Here is a 25471-nt window from a genome sequence, read left to right on the forward strand (position 1 = left end):
TTGTTGTTCATTTCCCTATTGTAGACCTTTTGTGAAATCTATTACAAACTGATTTGGTCACATTTCACAAAAGGTCTACAATAGGGAAGTGAAGAACAAGTCCGTATCAACCTGGCAAGTTCAGATGCGACACGCGCCCAGTTTTGGTAGAGCGGGTCACAAATATAGGTCATTTCTCAGTATGTGTCTTGAGAATATCCTTATAGAAAAGCCTTGCATAAAACAGTTGAATAAGGATTATTTTAATGCAAAATCTTTAGAATTTTGTGCAGTGACATATATGATGTCATATTGGCAGTGTGTCAAATCTGGTGTATACAATATGAATGCCGTACAGGGAAGTTTATGCATGATTGGCTAACAAGTGGTATATGTCGGTGCATTGGTACTACAAACTTTGCCATAACTGTAGACAGTAAAACCTGCCATTTTAGCGCGCTATAGGACTGCTGTCTGTTTAACCACAAAGGTCCCCTTGTTGGGCCAACAGCAGATTCCTCTCCCTTCAAATCTTCTCGTGTCTCGGGTTTGTCTGCTCTTCTTGTGCAGAAATTAACAGGAGTCAGCATCCCTACTAAAGAGTTTTCTGAGGCAGGGCCTGATATTTTTTTGATAGTTTTCTGAAATTTGCAAGTAGCTGTCATGAACAAGCGATGACTGGTTTGGTTAGAAACTCTTTGAACATATCCTGATTTAACATGACACGTCATGCTTCATGCTGATTATGTTCAATCTGATATTGGTTTGCGTAAGTTGATGCCTCAGGCACCTATTCCATAGAGCTATACCCTATACTATACTATACGCGAACAATAGTTTCATGGTCATGCACCCTTTGTGAAGCCATTGTTCGCGTATAGTGTAGTATACCGTATACCTCTTATGGAATAGGTGCCTCAGAGTAGCATCCTTGACTAATTGGTAACCTTAATTAGTGTTCGACTTCTGATTGATTTTTTCGGTAGCAGACGTACGTGTCACTGTATGATTGCGTGGGCAAAGTTAATGATTAATGCTCTGTGATACCAAGAATTTAGTATTCTTGATGATACTGTAAGTTATATTTGTGATTTACATGTAATAACCCCCAAGGAGTGGCATGTTCTTCCATACACCATTCTCTTAATCTCGTAGGATAGCGTCCCCCCCCCCCACAACCCCCCATAGGAGGAGGACATTATCTGCCCTGGTGGGCAATGGTAGGCAGGCACGTTAGTGCCATCCCTATTGATTTGCAAAGTTTTATCGGCCGACCATTGATGCATGAATTACCAGCAGTAGGATCCATTGAAGGTCACTCACAAAGGTTGATTTTGCACAGTGAGGGCCTCGTTCTGAATCTCTTTCTTAGCTCGGCACCCCTGCACATGTGGTGTTCACATGTTTTATTCAAGTATTTTCCATGATTTTTGTATGATATTGAAATTTTTCAAATTGACGAGGTATGATGTTGATCATTATGCACACATAAAGTGTATGACAAACAGCAGTATATAGAATAATATTTCTAAAGCCATTATATATATTAACAAAAGCCATTTATTCATTAGTAGGCCTCCCTGTCATCAGAACTTCTTTTTAGATCATAAACATATAATGAAATGTGCACCGAACCACTGACACTGACTCAGTATAAAAATGCCTATTGACTTCAAGTCGTAAGCCTATTTTCTAACCCTGGACAAACCCCAACTCTCACATAAAGTGTCCTTATTTCACAATTGACTGACCTGGTAAATATGGATATGTGTGTTGGAGACATCGTAGCAGATTACCTGAGTCATTGACATTATCAGTAAAGTGTAATAAATGAAGAAAAAAAGACCCCTTTCCAGCCCCCTTTCCAGCCCCCTCCCCCAAAATGAATTCCAAAGCCAGGATGGCTTTCAAATGGACTTCATCATAGAAATAGTCTCAGTTCCTTATTTTCCCTGAAGTGAAGCCACTAGTGCAGATTTAACAACCTGGAAGAGGGGGTTTGGTCCACAACTGTCTACGTGGTTGGGCCGTGAAAGTGTTAAGCTGGGGGTATAGGTAGCTAGTCAGTGGTTAGGTTTCATGATGCAATAGAAGATAATTACCATTGGGTTTGAATTTGGTGTACTAATTTCATGTTTAGAAGCATGCCTCTGTTTCGAGCTGAAAAAGCCCAACTGAACATCCAGGATTTGGCAACATAACAACCTTGTTCAGGATCAGCACATGGATATTTGAAACTACATGTTGTGAAAGCATACCGCTTTATTGACGAACTTGAGTTAAATTTCTCGTTGCTCTCTTGCAGGTCATTATGATGGGAAGCCTATGCCATCAGCAGGACTTGGGCCATTCCTTCAGGGGATCATCTGCCATTCAAACAACACTTGCCATAAGACAGTGAGAGAAGATGAGCTCAGAGGAAGGGTAGATACATTCAACAACTCGCTGTAAGTTTCATCATTTGACCTCCTTTAGTCAGGAGCCATCATCATTCATGCTGTTTGGCTTGTGATAAGACTAATGACAGACTTGCTATAGGCATGCAATGAAGTTGTGATTGTTACTTTTTGTAGCTAACAGGCTATATTTATTAGCAGCAGCCCAGCTTATAACAGTTTAGCTGTATCACGACTGCATAAGATTAAAGGGAACTGGAACCGCCGAGCGATTTATTCAACTTTTCGACTTTCACCGCCCGAGAAAGTCAAACTTCCAACTTCCTATTCGAGTTCAGATTTGTAGCTCCGCCCCCAGTGCCCGAGCATGCGCAGTTCAATTTGTTATTATTGAGAATCATGTGAGAATCACGTGAGTCATGCGATCTTTCATTCATGAGTTTTCGTAGTAAATTCCATAGTAGTGACGTCACTCAATGATTGACAGCTAGGCGCCATGTTTCATTCTAGCCTCGTTCTGATCACCCGATATGCGGGAAATGAAAACGAGGTCATACGAACTGGCTTGGCGGTTTCAGTTCCCTTTAAGGTGGATAGGATCAGGAACAAATAACCCAAATAAGTACAAACGCCCTCTATCTATTTGACTTCAAATCTGCTTACCTTCTAGAATCTCGAGATTATTTCGTGATGTGGAGAATATACTCGGAAATAGCTCGGAAGTGGAAGAGATTACTAATCTGATTGATGATTACAACACGCTGGAGACGATGGGTAATGTCATCACCAATGGATCGAGCAAAGGTACGTGGCTAAAACACAGTGGCTCAGGATGAGGACTAGACTACTGGGCATAACGTGATCAGTCACCCATTTGAGTGTGGTGACCCCCAGGCCCAGCAGCTTACTCCGACTCTGATTATCTTCCATATAGCAATTGCCATCTCTCAAATAGGAAGGGATGGTTAATGTCGTCCTCTGGATCTTCCCGTAACCGCCAAAACACTTTAGCATTATTGAAAAGACCTAATATTTTTTACTCTCCAAATTCATTTCAGGTGGCATTAAGATCGGCAGCCTGTTTGTACATCCAGAGAACCTGAAGCAGACCATCGCCAAGCAGAACATCAGCTTAACGCCTGCTGTGGTGGATGATATTCTCAATGCACAGTTTGACCCTCAAGCAGTGAGTAATATTATACCAGGCGTAAATGTAGGCAATTTGATTTTTGACGCATGAAATGCTGCTGCAAAATGACCAGAAATGTTCTGGAATGTTTGGTCATAGATTTCTGAACTGTCCTAGACCCGCACACAATTTTTATTGGAATCATTTTTGTTGTGGTTGTTATGATTGTTGGTTCCTGCCACAATTAAGAAAATAAAGTTAACCAAGACATTATTTATTCCCAATTTCAGTATCTAGAGTACATCACCGGACAAAACGCCTCGTCGTTACAAAACATATCTGCAATCGAACTCTTTCAAGACCTCCGCACATTCAACTGGTCCGAAGAGAATGTTAGAGAAATTGTATGCGATACTGCAACGAATACGTCCAAAACTGAGCAAATCATCATCTATCGCAATACTGCGGAGGCAGAATTGGTGAAGGATCAAGTGTGTAATCTTACCAGGGATGAGCTCACAACACTACTGAAGGATTTTCAGGATCAGTACAGATTCTGGAAGGTCATGGAGCAGGTCAGTAGGGCCCTGATAATCCACAAATTGGAAAACTGGTATGGAAGTTGCCTTTACAAAACGCTGAATTTAGGGTTTTGAGATTTGAAAGGTGGATTTTGAGATGTCTTCTGGGTTTTTAGCATTTTTTAAGGAATTTGCAAAATGAAAAAAATGATTTTCAAGCTTCTATGCATTCTTTATTCCAGCTCTCTGAATATGCCATGAATAATACCGGCAAGCCCATCAATTTCAACAACTCGACGTATCGAAGATGGCGGAATATTCTGGATGATGTAAGTCCTAAATCTCAACTTGGGACTCTCATATGCTGTCCTTAATAGAGAGGTGTCCTGAATTGAATGGAAACAACCAATTTTGGGACCATAACTAGTGTCCTTTATAGAGAGACTGTCCTTAATAGAGAGGTGTCCGCTAAGGGAGGTGCCACTGTATAGTCTTTCATGAGTAACTTGAAGGTCAGAAGTATCTAAGATCACCCACCTTGCATAATTCTGACAACCTATGACCAAGAACAAGTGATTGTTAAGGGCAGCAATGTGGAATGTTGCCATTTTTAGGCTAAAGGCATGTAGTACCAGCCACTCACAAAATGTACGAGAACCGTAACCTTAAAAGTTGGAATCAGAAACAGACTTTGTATGCACATTTTCTTTCTGAAACTAACTGTTGCAGAATCATGTGTTATTTCAGATCAATAACCTCGACAGCTTTAGCAACCTGATATCAGACGGCAATGCTACCGTCCGGGACGTGATGGATATGGCACAGGAGAGGAATGCATCGACCTTGATGCAGGACATCAGCGCGATATTCTGCGGAGAAGGCAACAAGATCTTCCAGTCCAAGGGTGGCATGGGGTTGTTCGGTGCCGGTAGTAACCCCAAGAAGGAGGAGGAGAATGAAGAAGCTAGGGCAAAAAAGGAAAGAGAGAAAGAAAAAGATGATGGGTACACAGGGTACATTTACGATAATGATACCAGTAAGTTTTTAGGGATACTCCTTTGATGTCACGGCTCACCCAGTTTCTGGACAAGAGAATTGCAAACACTCTATGATGGTACATGTAATAGCATGGAGTTTGTAAGGACTAAAACTAAGAAATTTTAATTAGAAAGATGATAAAAATTATGAAAATTCGCTTCCCACATTGACCGGAGGCAGCAATGCTCAAAAGCTTCATGATAGGTTTTCAAATTGGACCATGGAAGACCTTCACCCGTTGGAACTTTCCATTCCAGCTCCCTTTTGCAATGACCTCTTCAAAACTGCAGAGGAGACCCAAGTCACTAGAATCCTATGGCGGGAGTTAAAACCCCTGGTGCGCGGGAAACTGCCGTATTACCCAGATAATCCTGCAACTCGCAAGATTATTGAGCAGGTAAGGCTGTATATAAATTCTTGGTGACGGAAGGTCGTTGGATTGAAGCGTCAAACTGCCATCAATATAGATGTTCTAGATTGCCAGTGATGAACCTAACCAGAAGCGAATGTTGATAAATTTGATGTCTTGAAAAGCATTGACGTGTAGTAATGATGGCCACCATGAGGACACTTCGTGACATGCTTGTGGGAAGAGGGTCATACAGTGTACGACTGGAGACCAAAACCGAATGTGATAATTGTATGAATTGCTTTGTTTTTTCCACAGGCCAACAGTACCTTTGCTGAGCTCTCGATCCTAATGCGTCTTGCGAAAGACTGGTTGGACTTCTCTCCAACACTCTACAAGACTTTGGATGGACCCCAGGGTGATATCGTCAGGGTGAGTTTAACGTTTTAGCCAGAATCTTTTCTAGAGTGCCACAAACACCCAGGCTTTCAGTCTGGAGAGTAATGTTTTCTCTGTTGATTTCACAAGCTCTAGTCTAAAGTTCTTCATGATTGAAACTCATGAAAAGCCTTTGCTGGTTTTATGCACTGGAAAGGTCACTCGCTTTTTGAGATTGTGTTTGGTGCCAAAATTCTAAATCCAATGCGGAACACGTACACCATTCACAATGCATTAATCCAATGGATAGATGGTCACTTACTGGTCATTTGATACCAACATCTCAAATTTGCTGATATTGGCGCTGACAAGATTCTTGTACGCAACCATTCTGTTCTTCTACATACATACATACATTATAAAATTTGTGTGGGGCGCCTTTCCACCGAACAAATCGTGCTCAAGGCGCTGCCCCCTCAAAGTGCCTCGCGTACAGCCAGGTCTTTAACTGACATTTGATTTAAGGACATCTGAAGCATCCTGAATATGAGGTGGGAGTTGATTTCTAACAGAATATGCATTGTTTCTTCCAGTCCTTCTTCTCACAATGTGAACAGCTTGTGCCGCAGGCCCAGCTCAAGGAGAGATGTGCCTTCTACAGCAGGTACCTCTACAACGGTCCAAAAGACCCGGACAAGTATGACTGGCGTGATTCGATTAGCTACATGGACAAGTACATGAAACAGCTGTATGACTTCCTGCAGGTGAGTCCAGCATTTAACAGCATATTGTTACATAAGAGACCTTTTGGAGTTATTGATTCAACCCTTGAAGCATCTACATGGACTTAGAAATGTTTTCATCCTTCAGATTTGAATTTTTTCAAAGTTCAAAATTCTGAAAAATTTTCAAAGTCAAAAGTAGTTTGGGGTTGATGATGTTTCTTCATTTTGAGCAGAAAAAAAAAGTGAAAAAAATACTTGTACTTGAAAATTTTTTCATCTTGCAGAGTTGAAAAGTTCAAAATTCTGAAAAATTTTCAAAGCAAAAAGTTTTTTGGGACTGATGATGTTTCTTTATTTTGTGCAGAAAAAAAAAGTGAAAAAAATATTTGGACTTGAAAATTTTTTTATCTGTAGCATGACAAATTTGCCGCAATCACTTTTTTAACAGAAAATCATGGCAGCATTCGTCTTTTCAGTTCTCATCATTCCACATTTCAGAATGCTCCAATGTGTTCGTTGATAAACGCTGCCTGACTTGATGCAAATCACATGATTTTTTGCTGTCGGTACCCAGCATGTCCAACACTGATACTTACACTTGGCCTTTTTGTACAAGATTGAATGAGAAGCATTTGCTAGTCTTTATAATATTGCCCATTGAACTTGCTGGTGTCTTTTTCTCCAGTGTTTTGAGTACAACAAGTTTGAACCCCACGAGAGCGAACAGAGCCTCGTCAATGCCAGTCTCAATTACATCGAGAGTAATAAATACTGGGGAGGTAAGACTTGCATTTGTGATACTTTGAAATGTGAGATTCAATATGAAAAAACCCTGTTTAGAAATGGACATTGGTGAACACAGTCAAATGATGCAAGAAAAGTCAGATTTCTAGAAAACACTTGCTTTTATTAGTGCAGTTGAATCAGTGTTGATCTAAACATGTAACTTACAGTTGTAAACTTGGCAAGAAGAAGAAAAACAAGAACAAAACATAGAATTGGTCGCTGTATTTACTGGGGCACCCTGTATCTTTCCACTCCCCACGTTGCAGGTATCATCTTTGACTTGGGCAACTCCAATGGATCGACCGTGCCGAGTAACATTTCATACAAGATTAGGATGGACACGGACAAGGTGGACGGCACAGAAAACTTCAAAGTTCTAGACAGGTCTGTTGACAAATTCAATTACAGGAAATTGGGACATTTGGGAAGAAAATTTACAAGATTCAACTCATCAGTTTTTATCAACCAAGTTTTAAGGAAGCATGGCACCCACAGGCTATGCCTCTCCCCCTAAGCATTGATGTGGTTCACGCAAAGCTCAGGATAACCTGGTTAGGATCAGAATGAGTTCTTAGTCTTTTTTGCAATGCATATGGGAAAAACGGGTCCATTTGTTTGTAAACAAGATGTAGATGGATGTAAACTATCGACAATTCTTCTGCATTTTTTATAAAAGAAGATAACTTCAATGAAGTGCATGTGATTGTAGGTACTACACGCCAGGCGCAAGAGACAGCCCACGAATTGACTTGAGCTATTTCACTTATGGATTTGCGTACATCCAGGACATGATTGAACACGGATTTGTCCGTGCTGTCACTGAGAAGGATGTCGAGATGGGGATATATGCCCAGCAATTCCCCTATCCGTGTTACATCTATGACACGTGAGGCATTCAGTACAATGAGTTGCACACTGTACATGCTTTGAGATAACTTAACCGCCCAGTTTTAGATCAAGGCCACTGATAACTCAAGCCTAATCTGACACTGATAACGCTTTCAGTAGATTTGTACCTGCCCTTTAATTATAGGGACCCTAATGTGCTGAAGTGACATCTCTTGTTCTGTGCAACACTACATATACATATACATGTAGTGTTGCGTGCAACAGGGAATGTTTCCTTTGAGCAGAACTGTTGTACAGAAATAACTTGGCCTGTGTCCACCTAACCCTCATACTATGCTTCTAGATTGTACAGTCCAGGTCCCAGAGCTCGGGGTGGGATTGACACCAAATATTTCACGTATGGCTTTGCATACATTCAAGACATGGTCGAACACGGGATAATACGGTCTGTTACAGGGAAGGACGTTGAGATAGGAATCTATGGCCAACAATTTCCCTATCCTTGTTATATTCATGACAAGTGAGTCAGGTGCTATGAATACATGTATTCATCTGCTGTTAGTATCGAGGCCTGGGATAGATTTAACCCTAAATCGCAACTCAAAATTTGTTATTTGAACGTGGTGTGAAAGAGGCAATAAATTGGACATTTTCACTGGACTCATTAGGGACACCTCAGTAACATGCAAGTTTCACCCAGGAACAAGCTTAGTGAGTAGACTATACTTGCCAAGTGGCTGACAGTAAAGTATTGGAGATTGGATGCGACACCATCTGCTAAGATTCTAAGGGTGGCGCATGTGCGTGGCCTGATGTCACTTCCTGCCGGTGATGCCTAACCTGATGAACAACAAACTTTAATCGGAAAATTTCTTCGTAATTTTCTAATTTTGAGTTGCGGTTGCTAGGTTTTAATCATTCCAAGTGAGTTTGGTGTTGTCTGTTCCTGGTGCATGAACGTCTGCTTCGCTGTATGGGTGACGTCTGCTTTACTTTGCTGCATGACTTATCTCCGCCATTGCTTTGCTTGTGCTTGTAGATTGTGGACCCCAGGTCCAAGAGCTAGGGCAGGGATTGACACAAAGTATTTCACTTACGGATTTGCGTACATCCAAGATATGATTGAGCACGGTATGATTGAAGCAATCACCGGGAAATCTGTTCAAATGGGTGTCTTTGCTCAACAATTTCCCTATCCTTGTTATATCTATGACACGTAAGTACATAAGTCGTATAACCAGGTTTGTTTTCTCAAGTTATTTCTTCCTCTATTTCTATATCGCTTGTAAATTGCTTGCATGATATCTTATATGCACAGTTGTGAAGAACACCTGAGAATCGACTGCTATCAGTAGTTAGCGCACTGAGGGACCTGCATGTAAACCATTCCCCTTGATGGTGCATGCTGTTGACACCGTTGAAAAGTCTCGACTGGTCAGGTATATTAAGCTCTGTTTCTTGCACTGATCAACTGGTTGGACATTCTCTCTGTAAAAAACACTATCTCTGTTAAAGACACTCTCTCTGTTCTATATAATTATTGTAAGGAGATCGCTTAAAGACCATTGGTAGTCAGCTATAAATCACAAATCATGCTCAAGGAATAATTGTCAAAGTTGTGACAAGCCTTGAAAATCTTGTTGATATATGTTAACAGACCGTCATTTTTTCACCACGGCAGGTTCACCAAGGCTATCTCAAGTAGCATCCCGATGTTCATGGTGTTGGCGTGGGTCTACACCGCTGCGATGATCGTTAAGGGCATTGTCTACGAGAAGGAGAAACGCTTGAAGGAAGTGATGAAGGTTATGGGCCTGGGTGAGGCGGTCCACTGGGTCGCCTGGTTCATCAACTGCTTCGTCATGATGCTCATCAGTGTCATCTTGTTGCTTGGAGTTCTAAAGGTTGGTTAGGTTTTCGTATGATCCTGATCCAAGTTTTTTCCCGACGCTTTTGTATTGCTATTGAAAGCCTTTGCAGCTGCGATAGTCAGTAACAACCCAAAGCTACTGTCAAGCCTTCAATCATGTGCTGTACATCAGGGCTGAGTCGAGACTAGCTGAGATCATAGTGTACGGTGCCTAGCAGGTTCATACAGTGCCGTGAGGCTGGTAGACTTGGGAACCTGTCAAAGCAAAGTCCAAGGCTTTCTGAACAGGTGCGTCGGGCGCAACGCTAACAAAAAACATTGACCGTCATTTTTCCCAGTCTTTGGGGGGCAGGTTTCTTTGTTGCAAAGTTTGTGTTGTGTCCATTGCTGATGGGGTTACAATATCTTCTCTGGTTTTATTTCAGTTTGGCAAAGTCCTGAAGTTCTCCGACCCGTCCCTGCTGTTCTTTTTCTTCTTCGCTTTTACGGTAGCGACGATAATGCAGTGTTTCCTGTTGAGTTGTTTCTTCTCGCGAGCCAACCTGGCGGCCGTGTGTGCGGGAATCATCTACTTTACGCTGTATCTACCGTACCCGCTCATGTTTCAGTGGGAGGAGATTATGACCATGTCCCAGAAGGCGACAGGAGTAAGTAGCGAACAACACTTAACGTCTGAGTATTTCCCAGGGGAAATGGCCTTGCTTGCATGGACACAATAACACAGTGCCTCCGGGGAATGAACCTTGATGGACATGTCACATTCAGCTGTAGTTACAGCACCTTTTATGATGAATATTAAGATGTTGGCATACAGTTATTAGAGTTAGACTATTCCTACTGCACTGGTACTCTATCCTTCCTCATTTAGGACTTACCCTGGTGAAATGAGGTTGTTTGGCAAAATTCTTGAAAAAGAGTTTTTTGTGATTGATTCATTTTCCAGAAAGTTATCTTCAAAATGTATGATGCATGACAGTGTGGAGGGTTGACTGAGATATAGACTTGGAAATAGATAACTCTCGTCATTGTTGTGTTGGTCATTGGAAGAAAAATAAGGCCCATATCTATGGCAAGCCGTTTGCTTCAAAAAGTCGAGATGATTTTTTTCAAGTCGAGATTTTTTTTTCAAGTCAAGAAAAAATATTTCAAGTCAAGAAATTTCTTCAAAAAGTTGAGATTAGTATTTTCAAGTTTACACATTTTTTTTCAATTCTACAAGTTTGTTTTTTTTTAAGTCGACTTTTTAAATATATATACATATTTTTTTTTTAAGTAAAAAAAAAAGTTTTTTTCATTAATTTTTTTATATACAACTTATCAGTTGATTATTTTTCTAATTCTTTTAAATTTTTTTTCAAGTCGATAAAAATTTATTGTAAATGACTAATTTCCTATTCAACAAAAAAAAACACATTCGAGACAGAAAAAATAAGTCGAACATTATGACGTCATCACTTTTCGTGTACAGTATGTAGACTCGTCCCCAACCGTTCTCTTGCTGACTTCGCATTCTAATGCCCACATATATACATAGCAGGGGACCAGTCTATACAGTATGCAAGATAGCGGGAGGCGATGTTGTTGACATTGCCGAGTGTCTGCGTCAGTGTCCCGCTATGGTCCGGCGATCTGAAAGGGCCAGACAATCATTAGATCAAAACAAACTAGAGAACTGTTCCAGGCTACTAGATGACATTCTAGGAATTCTGAGTGCGCTGTATATACGTGCATGCGATCACTTCGGTGCCGGTGTAACATCTGTGGTTGTTCCCCATGTGTCAGTGTTTCCAAACAATAGGCAGCTAGAGAGACCACGACTTTTCAATAGGGGGGATACACAGAAAAACTTGTCAATCTATTTTTGAGCGTTCCCAAACAATGAGGGGAAACACTCAAAAACAGAAACACTCAAAAACATTACACCGGTTCCGTTTTGGCAGAAGATTTTGCGGAGGTCTTGGTGCCTATGCACAGCACTAACGATCAGGTATTGCACGCGATAGAGGGTTTGCAGAATAACACGACACACGGGCCTGATCGCGGCTGGCCAGGTGTTGAATTAGGCGGCGCGCGCAATGTACACAAAAACTGATGACGTCATAATGTTCGACTTTATTTTTGTAGCGCTCGACTGATTATTTTCTCGAGTATGAAATTTTTACTCGAATATGAAATTTTTACTTTCGACACTATTTCGGTATTTATTATGTATCATTATCATATTTTACAAACACTATTTTAATTTTTATAATCATTTTTTTCTCGCAGTGAAATTTTTATTAATTGATTTAACTTCAATAAGTTAAATGAGAAGAAAAATAAATATCTCGACTTGAAAAAAAAATTTATTTCAAATTTTTTTTCTTGACTTGAAAAAAATCATTGCGACTAGAAAAAAAATCATTTCGACTTTTTGAAGCAAACGGCTTGCCATACATATCTGCTATCCGAGTTCCTTTTCGGGGACTATAATACAAGTTTTACAACATATATCGATTCCAGTGCCTCCTGTCCAATGTGGCGTTTGGATTCGGCTGTAGTTACATAGCCCGCTATGAAGAACAAGGAGTGGGAATCCAATGGCACAACTTTGCAGTCAGCCCGATACCAGATGACCACTTCAACATGATGCAGTGTATCATCATGATGTTTGCCGACGCACTCATTTACTGGATCCTAACCTGGTACATCGAAGCTGTTTTCCCTGGTGAGTTTACCATGAGTTCTATCCATAGTTTATTTCCCCAGTGGCTCCATGCTCTTGTGGTGGAATAGTCGGCCCTATTGAAGAAAGGTTGTGGATTTGATAATAGTAATACTGTTCAGCATTTGTATAGCACTCCTATTTGATTCACATTTAACTCGCAAGTGCTTTGGCATATTACCGGTTCTCGTCTCCTGTAGTCAGCAATGCCAGCAAGATGTTCGGCTTCTGCCACTTTTGTTCTTTATTGTTTGACTCTTGCAGGCCAGTATGGTGTACCCCGTCCATGGTATTTCCCCTTCACTAGCTACTACTGGTGTGGCTCGGCTGCTAACAAGGAAAACATCGACATCAATGTGCGAAATGAGATGGAAATGGGAAGTGAGTATACCATCTTTGTCAATTCTTGTGGACAATCGCTCAAGACAAAAAAATGTGCCAACTGTAGACGCAAACCGAAGGTTTCTGTCCATGTGTCTTCACTGACAGATGTGATGAATATTACTAAATATTGAAGTTTATTTTCAGGTACAGATGAATTCGAGATGGAGCCCAACAACTTAACCCTCGGCCTGGCGATTAGGAAATTAAGGAAGGTGTTCAAGCGTGGGAAAAAGACAGCTGTTGATGGCTTGACCTTGAACTTCTACGAGGACCAAATCACCTCATTCTTGGGTCACAACGGAGCTGGGAAAACGACAACCATGTAAGCAGAGTCATCTCCCTTGCACTTTCCATGATATCTTTAGAAGTTATTGAAACATATTCTTGTGACATTTTCATTAGAAAGCACTGAGTTGAGCACTGTAGTTTGATGGTAACACTTGTGTTATCATCATTAGATAACTATTAAGGTGACCATGTTTCCTCCAGAGTAACCGCTGTTGCCCAACAACTTCGGTCAGTTGAGAAGGTTGGGATATTCCTGTCAGTTCCAGTGGCTCACACGTCCCTCTTTACAGCCTCCTCCCATCGCGTACTGTGTCTTCCCCTTCCTCCCCTTCCTAACTTGTGTAATGATCTCACTTCATTTTGCCTCAGGTCTATCCTGACTGGTCTGTTCCCGCCGACAGAAGGGACAGCCTTCATCTACAACCAGGATATCCGCACGGAGATGGACTCGATCCGAAGAAGTATGGGGATGTGTCCACAGTATAATGTACTCTTTGATAGGTGAGTCAAATCACCAAACTTATGTCGCAGTTGTAACTTCCATTCTGTTGCTTGTTTAAATATGGGACTCTGGCAGGCGGTTGGAATGACATCTTGAGTCATGTTTTGATAATGTGTGTTATCGACGAGTTCTCTCCATTCATTTTCTAGCCTCACTGTTGAAGAGCACCTGTGGTTCTATGGACGGTTGAAAGGAATGGATACTGAGAGTATCAGGAAAGAGGCCGCTCAAATGATCAACGATGTGGGCTTGCCTCACAAGAAGAATGAGCCAACGTCATCACTCTCTGGTAAGGGTGGAGAAACGTCTTCCGATTTCATTCCGACTGGCCCAATTGAGGAGCTCTCCTTGTGTAATCTGGAGCTGCTTCATGAGGTCAACCTTAGAGAACAAAGCTTTACCCTTGATGTTTGGATTGCGAGTTTTGTACGTGAACCAGAACAGACAGATTTCGGTTTTCTGGCACGTCCTCCAAGCATGAACTTTAGCTATAATTTCAAACACATCTTTTTTCAGGTGGGATGAAGAGAAAGCTATCTGTTGCCATAGCATTTGTTGCCGGATCTCGCTGTGTCATTCTGGATGAGCCAACAGCTGGCGTGGATCCCTATGCCAGGCGAGCCATCTGGGACTTGCTGCTCAAGTACAGGAAGGGTAAGAGGTCAACCTAGTCCAGAGGAATCTCAGACAATTCCCAGCTGATTACTACCTGTTGGTTATGAAATCGTGATCTGTGACTTATTCCCCAGATGTTATGCGGTTGGCTGCTCTATGCAACTCTATGCATTGTGTCATGCATCGTAGTACAGTAGGACTGGAAGTTCAGTCCGCCTCAGTGAAGTGGTTAAAATTCCAAAGGTGGCTTTACCATTCTATCCTTTACTTCTTAGGCCGTACAATCATTCTCTCCACCCATCACATGGACGAGGCTGACACCTTGGGAGACCGCATCGCCATCATCGCAGATGGAAAGCTCCGCTGCTGTGGCTCCAGCCTCTTTCTGAAAGCACGATATGGAAGTGGCTACTACCTGACCATGTCCAAGCAGGATGAGAGCAGAGCGAGGACAGAGGCTAGTTCCATCGCTACGAACAGCCGGCCCTCGTCTGCTAGGACAATCAGGGATATTCAGGTAGTTATTGCGTCATGAGCCGAGTGATGAGAACACAACCTTTTATAAACTTTGGGCTATTTTGTATACAATTCTTTCAGGCTGGCTCTGACCACCATAAATTGTCATCACAGAGATTTGTGCTGGGTAGCTACTTTCAACATGGTTCTCCAGTGACATCTTGGAATGACCAATTGAGTTGCGGCAGTTGGAGGTGCATATTTGCTAGGATTTCAGTAATATTGCAGTCTAAATTGTGATGTTTTTCTCCTGCAGCTTGAAGATGAGGCCGCTGGCATTGGAAATGGTGATGCCAAGCTTCCATTTAACAAGCTACCACCTGATGATGGCATCAGCGTTAGTGCATGCAATGAAGCCTACGTCACGAAATACGTCCAGAATTACGTCACAGGTGCTGTTTTGGTGGAGAATATTGGAACCGAGTTGATGTTCCAGTTACCCGAGGAGGGTGTCAAGTCTGGAGAGTTTGCACGCCTTTTCTCCAATCTTGACCAAGACTTGGATGAACTTGGGATATCTAGTTACGGCATCTCTGACACGAGTTTGGAAGAGGTGAGACGCTTTGAATCATATGTTTATTTGGCAGCATTCGACAGTCAAATAACGATCCTTTACCAGACGGGTCGATTGGCCTGCATCATTTGTGATTTCTGTCAACCTCAGCACCAAGCTGTCCAATGGTCAAGTCCAATGTCTTTGTGTTTTTGCAATGATTAACAAAGTGGTCTTCGATCGGTGAAATTAGAGCACTTTTGATTCTGATCCATTCCTGTTGATTTGAAGGTTTTCCTGAAAGTCGCTGAGGAGGGTGAAGAAACTGATGACAAAGATGAGAAGGCTCGTCAGAAGCTGGAACAAGAATATGATGGTACGTGAGAACTACCTGATATCGTAACTAAGCCAACATGCCGTCATTATTTCTTACGCAGAACTACATCTCATTGATGTTTTAATCATTGACAGATGTAATAGTTTTGGGTATGAGATTGAGTGTCTGTAGGCTGTTAGTCCTTATGAAAGAAGCCCCCATTAGTTTAGATTGCTTTGTAGTATTTCTACTAAGACGAGACTTGTGAATCCTGACACCTGGCTTCAGACAGCTAAAGCGACATATGTGTATTGATATATCTAATTTTCAGGTGGCAAGTATCCACGTCCTGTGTCGAGGTTGAGCTTCAGGCGAAAGAAACTTGGGATCACCGGAGGGTTCACCTCTGCGGCAACGGACAAGCAGGATCTGATCAACGGAAATCTGGATGATACGGGTAAGTTTACCACATCTCTGAGATCATTTGCACGCAAGTTCCGGTTGTGAACTCGATTGTGGATTGCTGGTAATGCAAAAGTATACGCCTCTCTGCTGGCCACAGCAAATCATTCACCAGGCTCTGGTCCATTAGGTGTGCACTGCCAGTACTATTAGCAAAAAAAGTTAAGTTTTTTGGCTAAAGGAAACTTTAGAAAGTAGGCTAATTGGTGGTTGTCTAGGGTAAGCAGAATCAAGGGTGCTCCAAGGCCTTTTGAAAGAGTAAGGTCCCAGGAACAAAAAACCACTGAGAAGACCATGACTGGAACAAATGAGAAAATGACATCATATGTAGCCCACTCTTTAGAAATGACTCGTTTTAAAATGACATGTTGCAAGTGATAACATGAACTCTATGTAAACCTAGCCTAATACAATATCCCATGTCATTTCCAATACTAGCCAAGAAATATGTGAAGAATGGAAAAGGATTGTCTGATGGGAGAGGTACTCGTTTTGTCACAGTGTCTGTTTTATGTTTTTTTCTCACCCAAGTGATTCCAACTTCTATCTTCTGTTCCCCGTACTACACTCTGTGCATGAATGTTTGTCATTGTCTCCACACAAATGGTCATTTTATTTTGTTGGATTCCTATAAAGACTGAGAAACTTTCTCAAAATTGTTGCAATGATTCAGCACACTATTTGTAAAGCAAGTTAATCTTACTAACTGCTGTTGTTACGAGACAATATTCCACAACCTTGAAATAACTGAGTTATTTTATTGTGACGACATATTGCATACCCATGACGATAAAGTTTGATGGTTTCAGATTCTGTCATATCGATGCCGATCAGTGAGCCTGGTGATTGTAATGGTGCTGGGTCATACAAGGTTGCTCCCGGCTTCAGCATGTTGTGCCGGGAACTGAAGGCGCTCTTCATCAAGAGGTTCCATCATGTCCGCAGGAGCAAGAAGGGATTCGTCGCTGAGGTAGGTAACGTTGACACTGAATTTTCTGACCTATCACTCACCAAAAGTATGAAGAGGTCGTGATGTCATGAATACATTATGAATTTAAGTAGGTGGGAGGCCACGCGCTGCACTAAACTTGGTCTTGGTAACTGAGTTGTAATCCTCATCATCGTTTTTCAGATTATCCTGCCAGCTGCGTTCGTGCTCCTGGCCATGATCTTTGCCCTGATAACGCCCCCGCTGACCCCTGACCCACCAATGGAAGTACACCCCTGGCTCATGACTCCGAAAGATGGAAACTTGAAGATGTTTTTCAGGTAAACAGGATTTCTCTTGTGTATGCTCTCACAGTGTCAGATACTGTGAATCACCACATTTTTGCTGGCATATTATTTTCATGTAATCTGCGACTAATATCGACAGTTGTACCACATTACCTGTCCTGATGGGTCATTTAGTCCCTTATCTCTTGCTTTACAGCAATGACGCGCCACCTGGAGACTTTGCCGACAAATACGTTAATCATTTGTTATCGAAAAACGGACTGGGAACAAGATGTCTCGACCCTGATGTTCATCAAATTGAGTAAGTATTCTTCAGTTACCAAATTAGTTTGTGTTTGTGTAAGGTGGATCATCTGTCATTATAAACCATGTTAAATGCAAGACACCTTGCTGAATTCCTGGCGCTGGTCATCACCTGCTTGATCTCTTCACTCTCGAACACTAACTGCCGTTTCGATGCGAGACGCTGCCATTATAATGAGGCAGCCAATCAGAATCATCGGAGTGATTCGCTTGGTCACTGCCTACAACTCACCTGTCACTCTCACTATAAAGCATCACCTCTGATTGTACTTTTTACTCTAAAATTGGACAATCATGTTTTCAGCGGCTTTCCCTGCCGACCACTTCAAGACAAAACCAAGTACCAATTCTCTGCACAGCCGCTTATGACTGGGAACCTTTCCATAGACTCGCCTAACTGTGATTGTAGTACTGGCTACCAGCAGTGCCCAGCTGGGGCAGGAGGGCCGGAACCATCCAAGCGTCTCCATCAAAACACGGACACCATCTACAACATGACTGGAAGAAACATCTCGGACTGGATCACCAAGACCATGAAATCGTATATCAAACAACGGTAAGATACCTTATTGTTCAATCTTGAGAGCATTGAGCATGGGGTGATGTCATTGTTTCGTGTAAATAAGGGTTTATAGTGACTCTATCCGGGAGGAGAAGTCAATCCCGGTTTACTCACTTGAATAAGGTATTTTACTTGCCCTGGCACCGGCAGTGAGTATGCGGAATCATGCTGAGTCTTGTTCAGAGGACATTGCAATCACTGATAAGGAGATTCACCCCAAGGAATGTGACTGTGACACCACAAGCCACACACCCCACAGATCCACACAGTTATTTTATTCCACTGTAATGTTGTTTCACTACAGCTACGGTGGGTACTCCTTCGAAGTTAACGCCCTGGCCAAAGATAACTCCTCTACCCTCCAGAAGAGCCTAGAGAGAATCTCGTTGGCATTTAACAATGGCAAGCCAGTAATGGATGGAAGCAATGACTTCTGGGATGACCTCGACAGATTCATCTACAACTTTGATTACAGGAATGCCACCAAGGTCAGTGATTTGAGGATGACACGTGTGAGGTTGAAGTTATAATCCCAAGCTCAGTTAATGCCTGCACTCTATGCCACATCTTGTGTGATGGTCATTTAGAATCATTGGTCTGCTGTTGCCAGCCTTTCACAGGAGTTCAACTTTACTTGGGTGCAGGACAGTAATTTGTTCAAGAATGAATTGACCAGAAATAAGTTACAACCATCCAGGTGTCTGTGAATCAAGTCTTGATTTCATTCAAAAGTATTCACTAACCATTCTCGCCTTTAGGTTTGGTTCAACAACAAGGGCTACATCTCCTTCATTGCGTATGCAAATGGCATCAACAACATTGCCCTGCGTTCGAACCTACCCAAAGGGATGGACCCGAATAAGGCGGGAATCACCCTCATCCAGCATCCCCTGAACCTGACCAAGTCGCAACTGATCGGTGAAACAGCGTAAGTCAATTTATAGCTTGATCTTTATCCTTTCCTAATCTGTTTCTGTTCCTATTCTCAACAGCATCCCAATGCTGTAACTTGTCCAACCCTGGCTATACTGCATGTTCTGTTCATTTTAGGAAACAAGGCTATGTGGATGTGCTGATTGCCATCTGTGTGATCTTTGCCCTATCATTCATCCCAGCAAGTTTTGTGCTCTACCTCATTGAAGAGAGGACGTCCAATTCCAAACATCTCCAGTTTGTGAGTGGTGTTAGTCCCTACATCTACTGGTGTGCCAACATTGTCTGGGATCTGGTAAGGACAAAAGTTTCTTAATCATTTCACAAGAGTTGACCGATTATCATGGTCTGGAGCGTCATAAGGTGCACTGCGTAAGCCCGAAATTACACAATAGATTGGTTTCGCAGGCGCACGGATAGAGTAACGTGAACAATTAGCAGCGGTGACGTCATCACTACTTGCGGTGTCGTGACGTTGTACGCAACGTCCCTACGCGTAAACGGAGGGAAAAGACGGATAGCGGGCTCGATACACGTAAACGCAAACGGACAGCAAATTTGACGAGTTTTCACTGACACAGAAGTCGTACATCCCGAGCAGCACCTGTAATAGTTATTAGGAATATTGTGCTGTAAATAACTGGCTTTTGTAGTCGATATCGCCTATCCATGCAGGCAAAAACAGATAATGAAGTCGGGTTGCCACCTAGACTTAAATGTAACTGTTTTCTCGTGCGCAGCGAAACCGCAGAAATGACGCAGCAGTAAATAAAACGGTTACGTCTAGCTAAACGTTCACGTCGCGCTATCCGGGCGCCTGCGAAACCACCCTATTATCCGTTGATAAGGGGTGATGTTGAGTGCCAAAACATTCAACACTTGACCACGCTGCCCATCACGAATTCCATCATAATCCTACACTGTACCTTGATGTATAGAAGGTCAACTGATATTTCAATATCATGTTTTCAGATGAACTACATTGTACCAGCCACCTTGTGTATATTCATCTTCTTGGCCTTCAACAAGCAATCCTACGTGTCCGCAGATAATGCTCCCGTCCTCGTCTCCCTGTTGCTACTCTATGGGTGAGTCTAGTTCAATGGCTCAGTAAAGTCTTGATATTAAGGCTCCAGTTCCAGTGAAAGTTGTTTTGTCCTGTTTCGATCAATGTTGCGGTGCCAATCTCAAAATTGACGCCTGGGTCAACTCCCTGATGCTGCTACTGAGAATAATCTTTGCAAGAAAGTAAGATAACTTTTACGTCTTTAAACTTGTATATTCAAACTGTAAACGGCACGGACATACACCAATCTTTGTCGGCAGAGGATCTATCTCGCCAGAAATCTCCTGAACCAGGGTTTCAATGGGGACAATAGGCTTGAGGACTTGGACTTGGCTTGGTCAGTTGGAATATACTCGGGCTCTGAACTTCGGGCAGAAGTTTCACCGGTTACTGTTAGTACGACGCTTGCTAGCGCTAGCTGGCTTGCTTGCTATTTAACTTTGTTGCTTCCTTCAGCAATCAGGAAAGCTCCCTTGGTTGGTTCTGCCAAATGCTCAGAGGACCCACGTTATATACCCCCAGACCAACGCCAAGAATGCATAAACAATAATTGAATTGACGTCATACAACATTCCTCGCATACCAAACTCTCGGATGACGTAGGTGATGACCTAGTTGCCGGGGAAAACCCACGCAATATGCTAATTAGGTTGAGTTGCTATCGAAACTGACCAGCGCGGTTACCAACTGGGGTGGTAACAAACTAAAGTGAATATTTCTTAACTTTGCCGCTAATCGGCACCAACATCGGCCCCCCCTAAATGCAACCTTGGAGGGCGCATTTACATAACATATAACACTTACAGTTTCCCCAGAGTATAACTGCTATCCAAATATTCCCAAAAGAATTAATTAAGTCCAAATGGAATAGTCCAAAGAGTAGTCCAAAATATTAACTACATGTACACAAGTCCAAATGAATGTCACACACATAATCCACAATTATGCGAATGCTGATGTCCTGCACTGAACTAAATATGCAAGACACAAAATGCAAGTCCAAAACTAACATGCACTAAAACGTTAATCCAAATCAGAAAATGTTCGTAGTTAATCCTGGTTGTGATCATCCGCAGTTGCCTCCAGCAAAACGATTTTGTTGATCGGCCGCACCATCTTATCGGTAAAGGCTGTCTTCAGCTCCACAGAACGTACCAATCCGTCTTTTCCGGGGAACGTATCGGTGACTCGTGCTAACGGCCAGTGAGATCTTGCTAAAGACTGGTCGAGAACTAAGACCAAATCGTTTACGCGTATATTCGGCTGTTCGGCAATCCACTTTGATCGGACTTGAAGAGCAGAGAGGTATTCAGCGGTCCATCTCTTCCAAAACTGATCGACGACGAATTGGACATGTCTCCACCGTTTTCCGAACATGTCAGCCTTTCCAAAGGTTCCGATTGGCGACGGGAATCCCTTTCCAAAAGGACGCAGCAAATCATTCGGTGTTAGCGGGAGTTGGTCTTTAGGATCGTTGGAGACGACAGTCAGCGGACGGCTATTCACGACGTTTTCAACTTCGGCAAATATCGTATCCAAGCGTTCATCATCGAGGGACTGCTTTAGTAGTATGGAGTTCATCACCTTCCGGGCAGTTCGGATGTTGCGCTCCCAGACACCGCCCATATTCGACGCTGTAGGGGTATTGAAGGTCCAATCAATGTGGTTCTGCAGCAAGTATTCTTTAAGGCGATGACTCTCATTCCACTGGGCAATCGATTCTCGCAGCACACGGTTTGCGCCGACAAAGTTGGTGCCATTGTCGGACCGGATCAGCTTTGGAACTCCTCGTCTTGCACAGAATCGGATTAGGGCGTTGATGAAGGAGTCTGTGTCCATGGACGAAAGCTTCTCTAGATGAATCGCTCGCATTGACAGGCAGGTAAACATACATCCATAGCGCTTCTCTTGAGAACGTCCCCTCTTAACGTAAAAGGGACCAAAAACGTCAACACCCAGACACTGGAAGGGATACTTTGATGGTGTCACTCGTTCAGGCGGGAGATCTGCCATCTTCTGCTGCCCCAGCTTGCCGTGAAGCACTTTGCAAACAATGCAGTCTCTGAGAACTCTTTTCACCAGCTGACGGGCCTGTGGAATCCAGTAGTTCTGCCGTAAATTCGCCATAACGTGTTCTCTGCCGGAGTGCCTGCAAAGCCGCTCGTGCGCATCTCGTACGATGAGTGTTGTTACGTGGTCATCTCTCGGCACAATCACTGGATGCTTGGCTGGGTCAGGAATCGAAGCATTCTTTAAACGTCCCGTCACTTTCAGGAGCTGGTTTTCGTCCAGATACGGCTCTAGTTCAAATATTGAACTCTGCTTCGTGATGCGTGTATTTGATCTCAAGGCGTTGACCTCGTTGCTGTAATGCCTTTTCTGGAGACATCGAAGAATAGCTCGTTCTGCTGCCTTTAGTTCTTCAGGGGAGAGACGGTCATTCATCTTGGGTCTTTTCTTGTGTAGCCACTTGAGGAATCTCAAAAGATACGCCACTGCTTTGAGTAGTCGAGGCCAGCTTGAATATCTGTTGAACAGCTTTACTATGAAATCGTCAGGAACCGTCACGACCGCACAGGACTTGGCTTCCTTCTTGACTTCGGGATCCCTCTCAAGCAGGTTAGGCTGTCCTTCTGGTATTTCTGGCCAACTGTCTTCACTCAACCATAGGAACGCTGGACCTTGGCGCCATCTGGTGTCGGACAACATCTGTTCGGCGTTCAGCCCTCTTGACGCATCATCAGCCGGGTTGTCCTTTGTCCCTACGTAACGCCACTGGCTTGGCCTTGTACCATCATGAATTACGGCTACACGGTTGGCGACAAAGGTCTGGAAACGCTTGGTTTTGTTCTTGACATATTGGAGAACGATGGTGCTGTCCGTCCAAAATGTCGACTCTTGCAGGGGCAATCTTATCTCACGACGTATGAGGTTGTCCATCTTCACAGCGAGCACGGCAGCGGACAGCTCCAGGCGAGGAATCGTCATCGGTGTCATCGGCGCCAGTCTGGATTTCGCCATCAGTATCGTACAGTGCACAGCGCCGTCACTGTTCACCAATCTCAGGTAACTCACAGCACCATAGGCATCGGCGGATCCATCGGAGAAGTGATGTAATCTAGCTTCAGTGATGTCGCCGAAATCGGTCGGATGAATACATCTTGGCACTTGAAACTCTTCTAGTTTGGGCAGGCCATCCAACCATCTCTGCCATCTCTTGATGCTGGCGGGGCTCATTTCATCATCCCATCCTTTGTCGGATCTGCATTCTGTCTGGAAGATCATCTTCGCTTCGAGGACGAATGGACAAACCAATCCCAGGGGGTCGTACATAGAGCTGGTGATTCTAAGAAGACCGCGCTTCGTGAAGACTGGTTCCTTATAGCGAATCTTGAGACCAAACGTGTCCGTCTCCGTGTCCCATTGGACACCCAGGGCTCTCTCAATTGGTAGGGAGTCGGACGTCAGGTCGAGATCTTTTATGGTCTTCGCTCTGTCTTCAACGGGAATGGACAGGAGGACCTCTTTGCTGTTTGAAGACCATTTCGTGAGTCGGAATCCTCCCAGTTGAAGTAACGTTCTCAATTCCTCAACCAGCTTGACAGCGACATCAACACCGGGTACGGATTTTAGACAATCGTCAGCGTAGAAGTCCTGTAACACTGTTTCTATGGTATCGGGATGAAATTCGTCTTTATGGTCTTCAGCCGTTCGTCTCAGGGCGTAACTGCAGCAACTCGGGCTCCATACTCCTCCGAAGAGGTGAACCGTCATTCTGTAGACTTGAGGTTTCTTCTTGGGATCACCATCCTTCCAAAATAGGAATCGCAATGCGTCTCTGAATTCGGGTTTGACCTTGACCATGTGGAACATCTCCTGGATGTCTCCCATAACGGCAACAGGGCATTCGCGAAACCTCATCAGAACACCAAGCAGCTTGTTCATCAGGTCGGGGCCTTGGTAGACCTGGTCGTTCAGAGAAGTCCCAGCATATGTGGCTGCGCAGTCGAAGACGATACGGAACTTTTCCGGCTTACTGGGATTGACGACATTATGGTGAGGGAGGTACCAAACACTACCCGGTTGCGACATCTCATCTTCTGGAACTGGCTCTGCAAAGCCCTTGTCCAACAGATCCTGCATACCACTTCTGTATTTGTCGTGCAATGCGGGATCTCTGCTCAATCTTCGGCCCAGAGACTGGAGTCTTTTCTCGGCCATCATACGGTTGTCCGGCAGTTCGGGAGGCGTCTTCTTGAACGGGATGTTGAGCTGGTAATGGCCGTCCACCAAGCTGACTGACTTGTCCCACACGCCGACTACCTTCTTGTCATTTTGTGACATCTGGGGCTGGCCACTTGCAAGAGACTGGCAGGCGTCAAGTCTCCAAAACTGCTCAACTTGGACTTCCAAGACACGTTCATGGTTCATCTTCTCGGGAAGGCCAGCTTGAATAAAGGAGCAGACAGCCGTACTGTCTGCTGGTTGGCCACCAATTGGACCGTTCAGAGTCCACCCTAGGCTGGTTCTGATCGCATACGGCTCATCATCTCGACCCCGGCGGACTTCAAGCGGAAGAATGGCTTGTGGGACATCTTGGCCAATAAGCAGCGAAACCCCCTTGTCGTCGACAGAGTTGTCGCATACTCCCGTAAGATGACGCCATCTGCCGATATCCAACTGACTCGGTCCTGTGATGCTATTTGGGAAGCTGTCGATGGCATACACCCTGGGCAAGTCCAGCACACTTCTCTTCTTAGCCTTTCTGGATGTCGGTGTAACTTGAAGACACACTTCGATGGCATCTGTGGCTGCACTTTGACCGAGGGTCTCCAAAGACAGAGCTGTTCTTGATCCCTCCAACTTGAGCTGGGACAACAAGGACTTAGAGCAGAACGTTCTGTTGCTGCCGGAGTCTAGCAGCGCGTCTGTCTTGATGAACTCGTGCTGCCCTTTCCCCCTGACGTAGACTGAGACAATCGGCAAGGCAATGCGTGTTGAATCTTTGTTCAGTGAGTCACAGGCGAAATTCTCTGCACCATCAGTCTTGACTTGGCTGGGAGGAGTAGCA

General features: G+C 43.6%; 1 protein-coding gene across 9 annotated transcripts in view; it reads left to right on the plus strand.

Annotated features, from left to right (window-relative positions):
- LOC135486970 (phospholipid-transporting ATPase ABCA1-like) overlaps positions 1–25471 on the plus strand; it is a 41190-nt gene that overhangs the window by 1820 nt on the left and 13899 nt on the right. For 8 of the 9 annotated variants that reach the window (XM_064770187.1, XM_064770190.1, XM_064770193.1 and 5 more), the window contains exons 4-35: positions 2285–2426; positions 3046–3179; positions 3434–3561; positions 3795–4079; positions 4268–4354; positions 4773–5061; positions 5321–5460; positions 5731–5844; positions 6384–6554; positions 7201–7294; positions 7568–7685; positions 8011–8187; positions 9832–10054; positions 10446–10667; positions 12523–12727; positions 12989–13105; positions 13253–13430; positions 13766–13897; positions 14048–14187; positions 14415–14552; positions 14789–15030; positions 15286–15582; positions 15814–15898; positions 16170–16295; positions 17110–17270; positions 17433–17569; positions 17733–17837; positions 18144–18395; positions 18706–18889; positions 19160–19329; positions 19452–19629; positions 20307–20422. In XM_064770187.1, the coding sequence (XP_064626257.1) occupies positions 2285–2426; positions 3046–3179; positions 3434–3561; positions 3795–4079; positions 4268–4354; positions 4773–5061; positions 5321–5460; positions 5731–5844; positions 6384–6554; positions 7201–7294; positions 7568–7685; positions 8011–8187; positions 9832–10054; positions 10446–10667; positions 12523–12727; positions 12989–13105; positions 13253–13430; positions 13766–13897; positions 14048–14187; positions 14415–14552; positions 14789–15030; positions 15286–15582; positions 15814–15898; positions 16170–16295; positions 17110–17270; positions 17433–17569; positions 17733–17837; positions 18144–18395; positions 18706–18889; positions 19160–19329; positions 19452–19629; positions 20307–20422 (5287 nt within the window). Of the gene's footprint in view, positions 1–2284; positions 2427–3045; positions 3180–3433; positions 3562–3794; positions 4080–4267; positions 4355–4772; positions 5062–5320; positions 5461–5730; positions 5845–6383; positions 6555–7200; positions 7295–7567; positions 7686–8010; positions 8188–8493; positions 8671–9831; positions 10055–10445; positions 10668–12522; positions 12728–12988; positions 13106–13252; positions 13431–13765; positions 13898–14047; positions 14188–14414; positions 14553–14788; positions 15031–15285; positions 15583–15813; positions 15899–16169; positions 16296–17109; positions 17271–17432; positions 17570–17732; positions 17838–18143; positions 18396–18705; positions 18890–19159; positions 19330–19451; positions 19630–20306; positions 20423–25471 lie in introns of all 9 variants that reach the window. The other variant, XM_064770188.1, reaches the window with a different exon arrangement.

This window comes from Lineus longissimus, chromosome 4 (genome assembly GCF_910592395.1).
Source record: "Lineus longissimus chromosome 4, tnLinLong1.2, whole genome shotgun sequence".
Taxonomy (NCBI): domain Eukaryota; kingdom Metazoa; phylum Nemertea; class Pilidiophora; order Heteronemertea; family Lineidae; genus Lineus; species Lineus longissimus.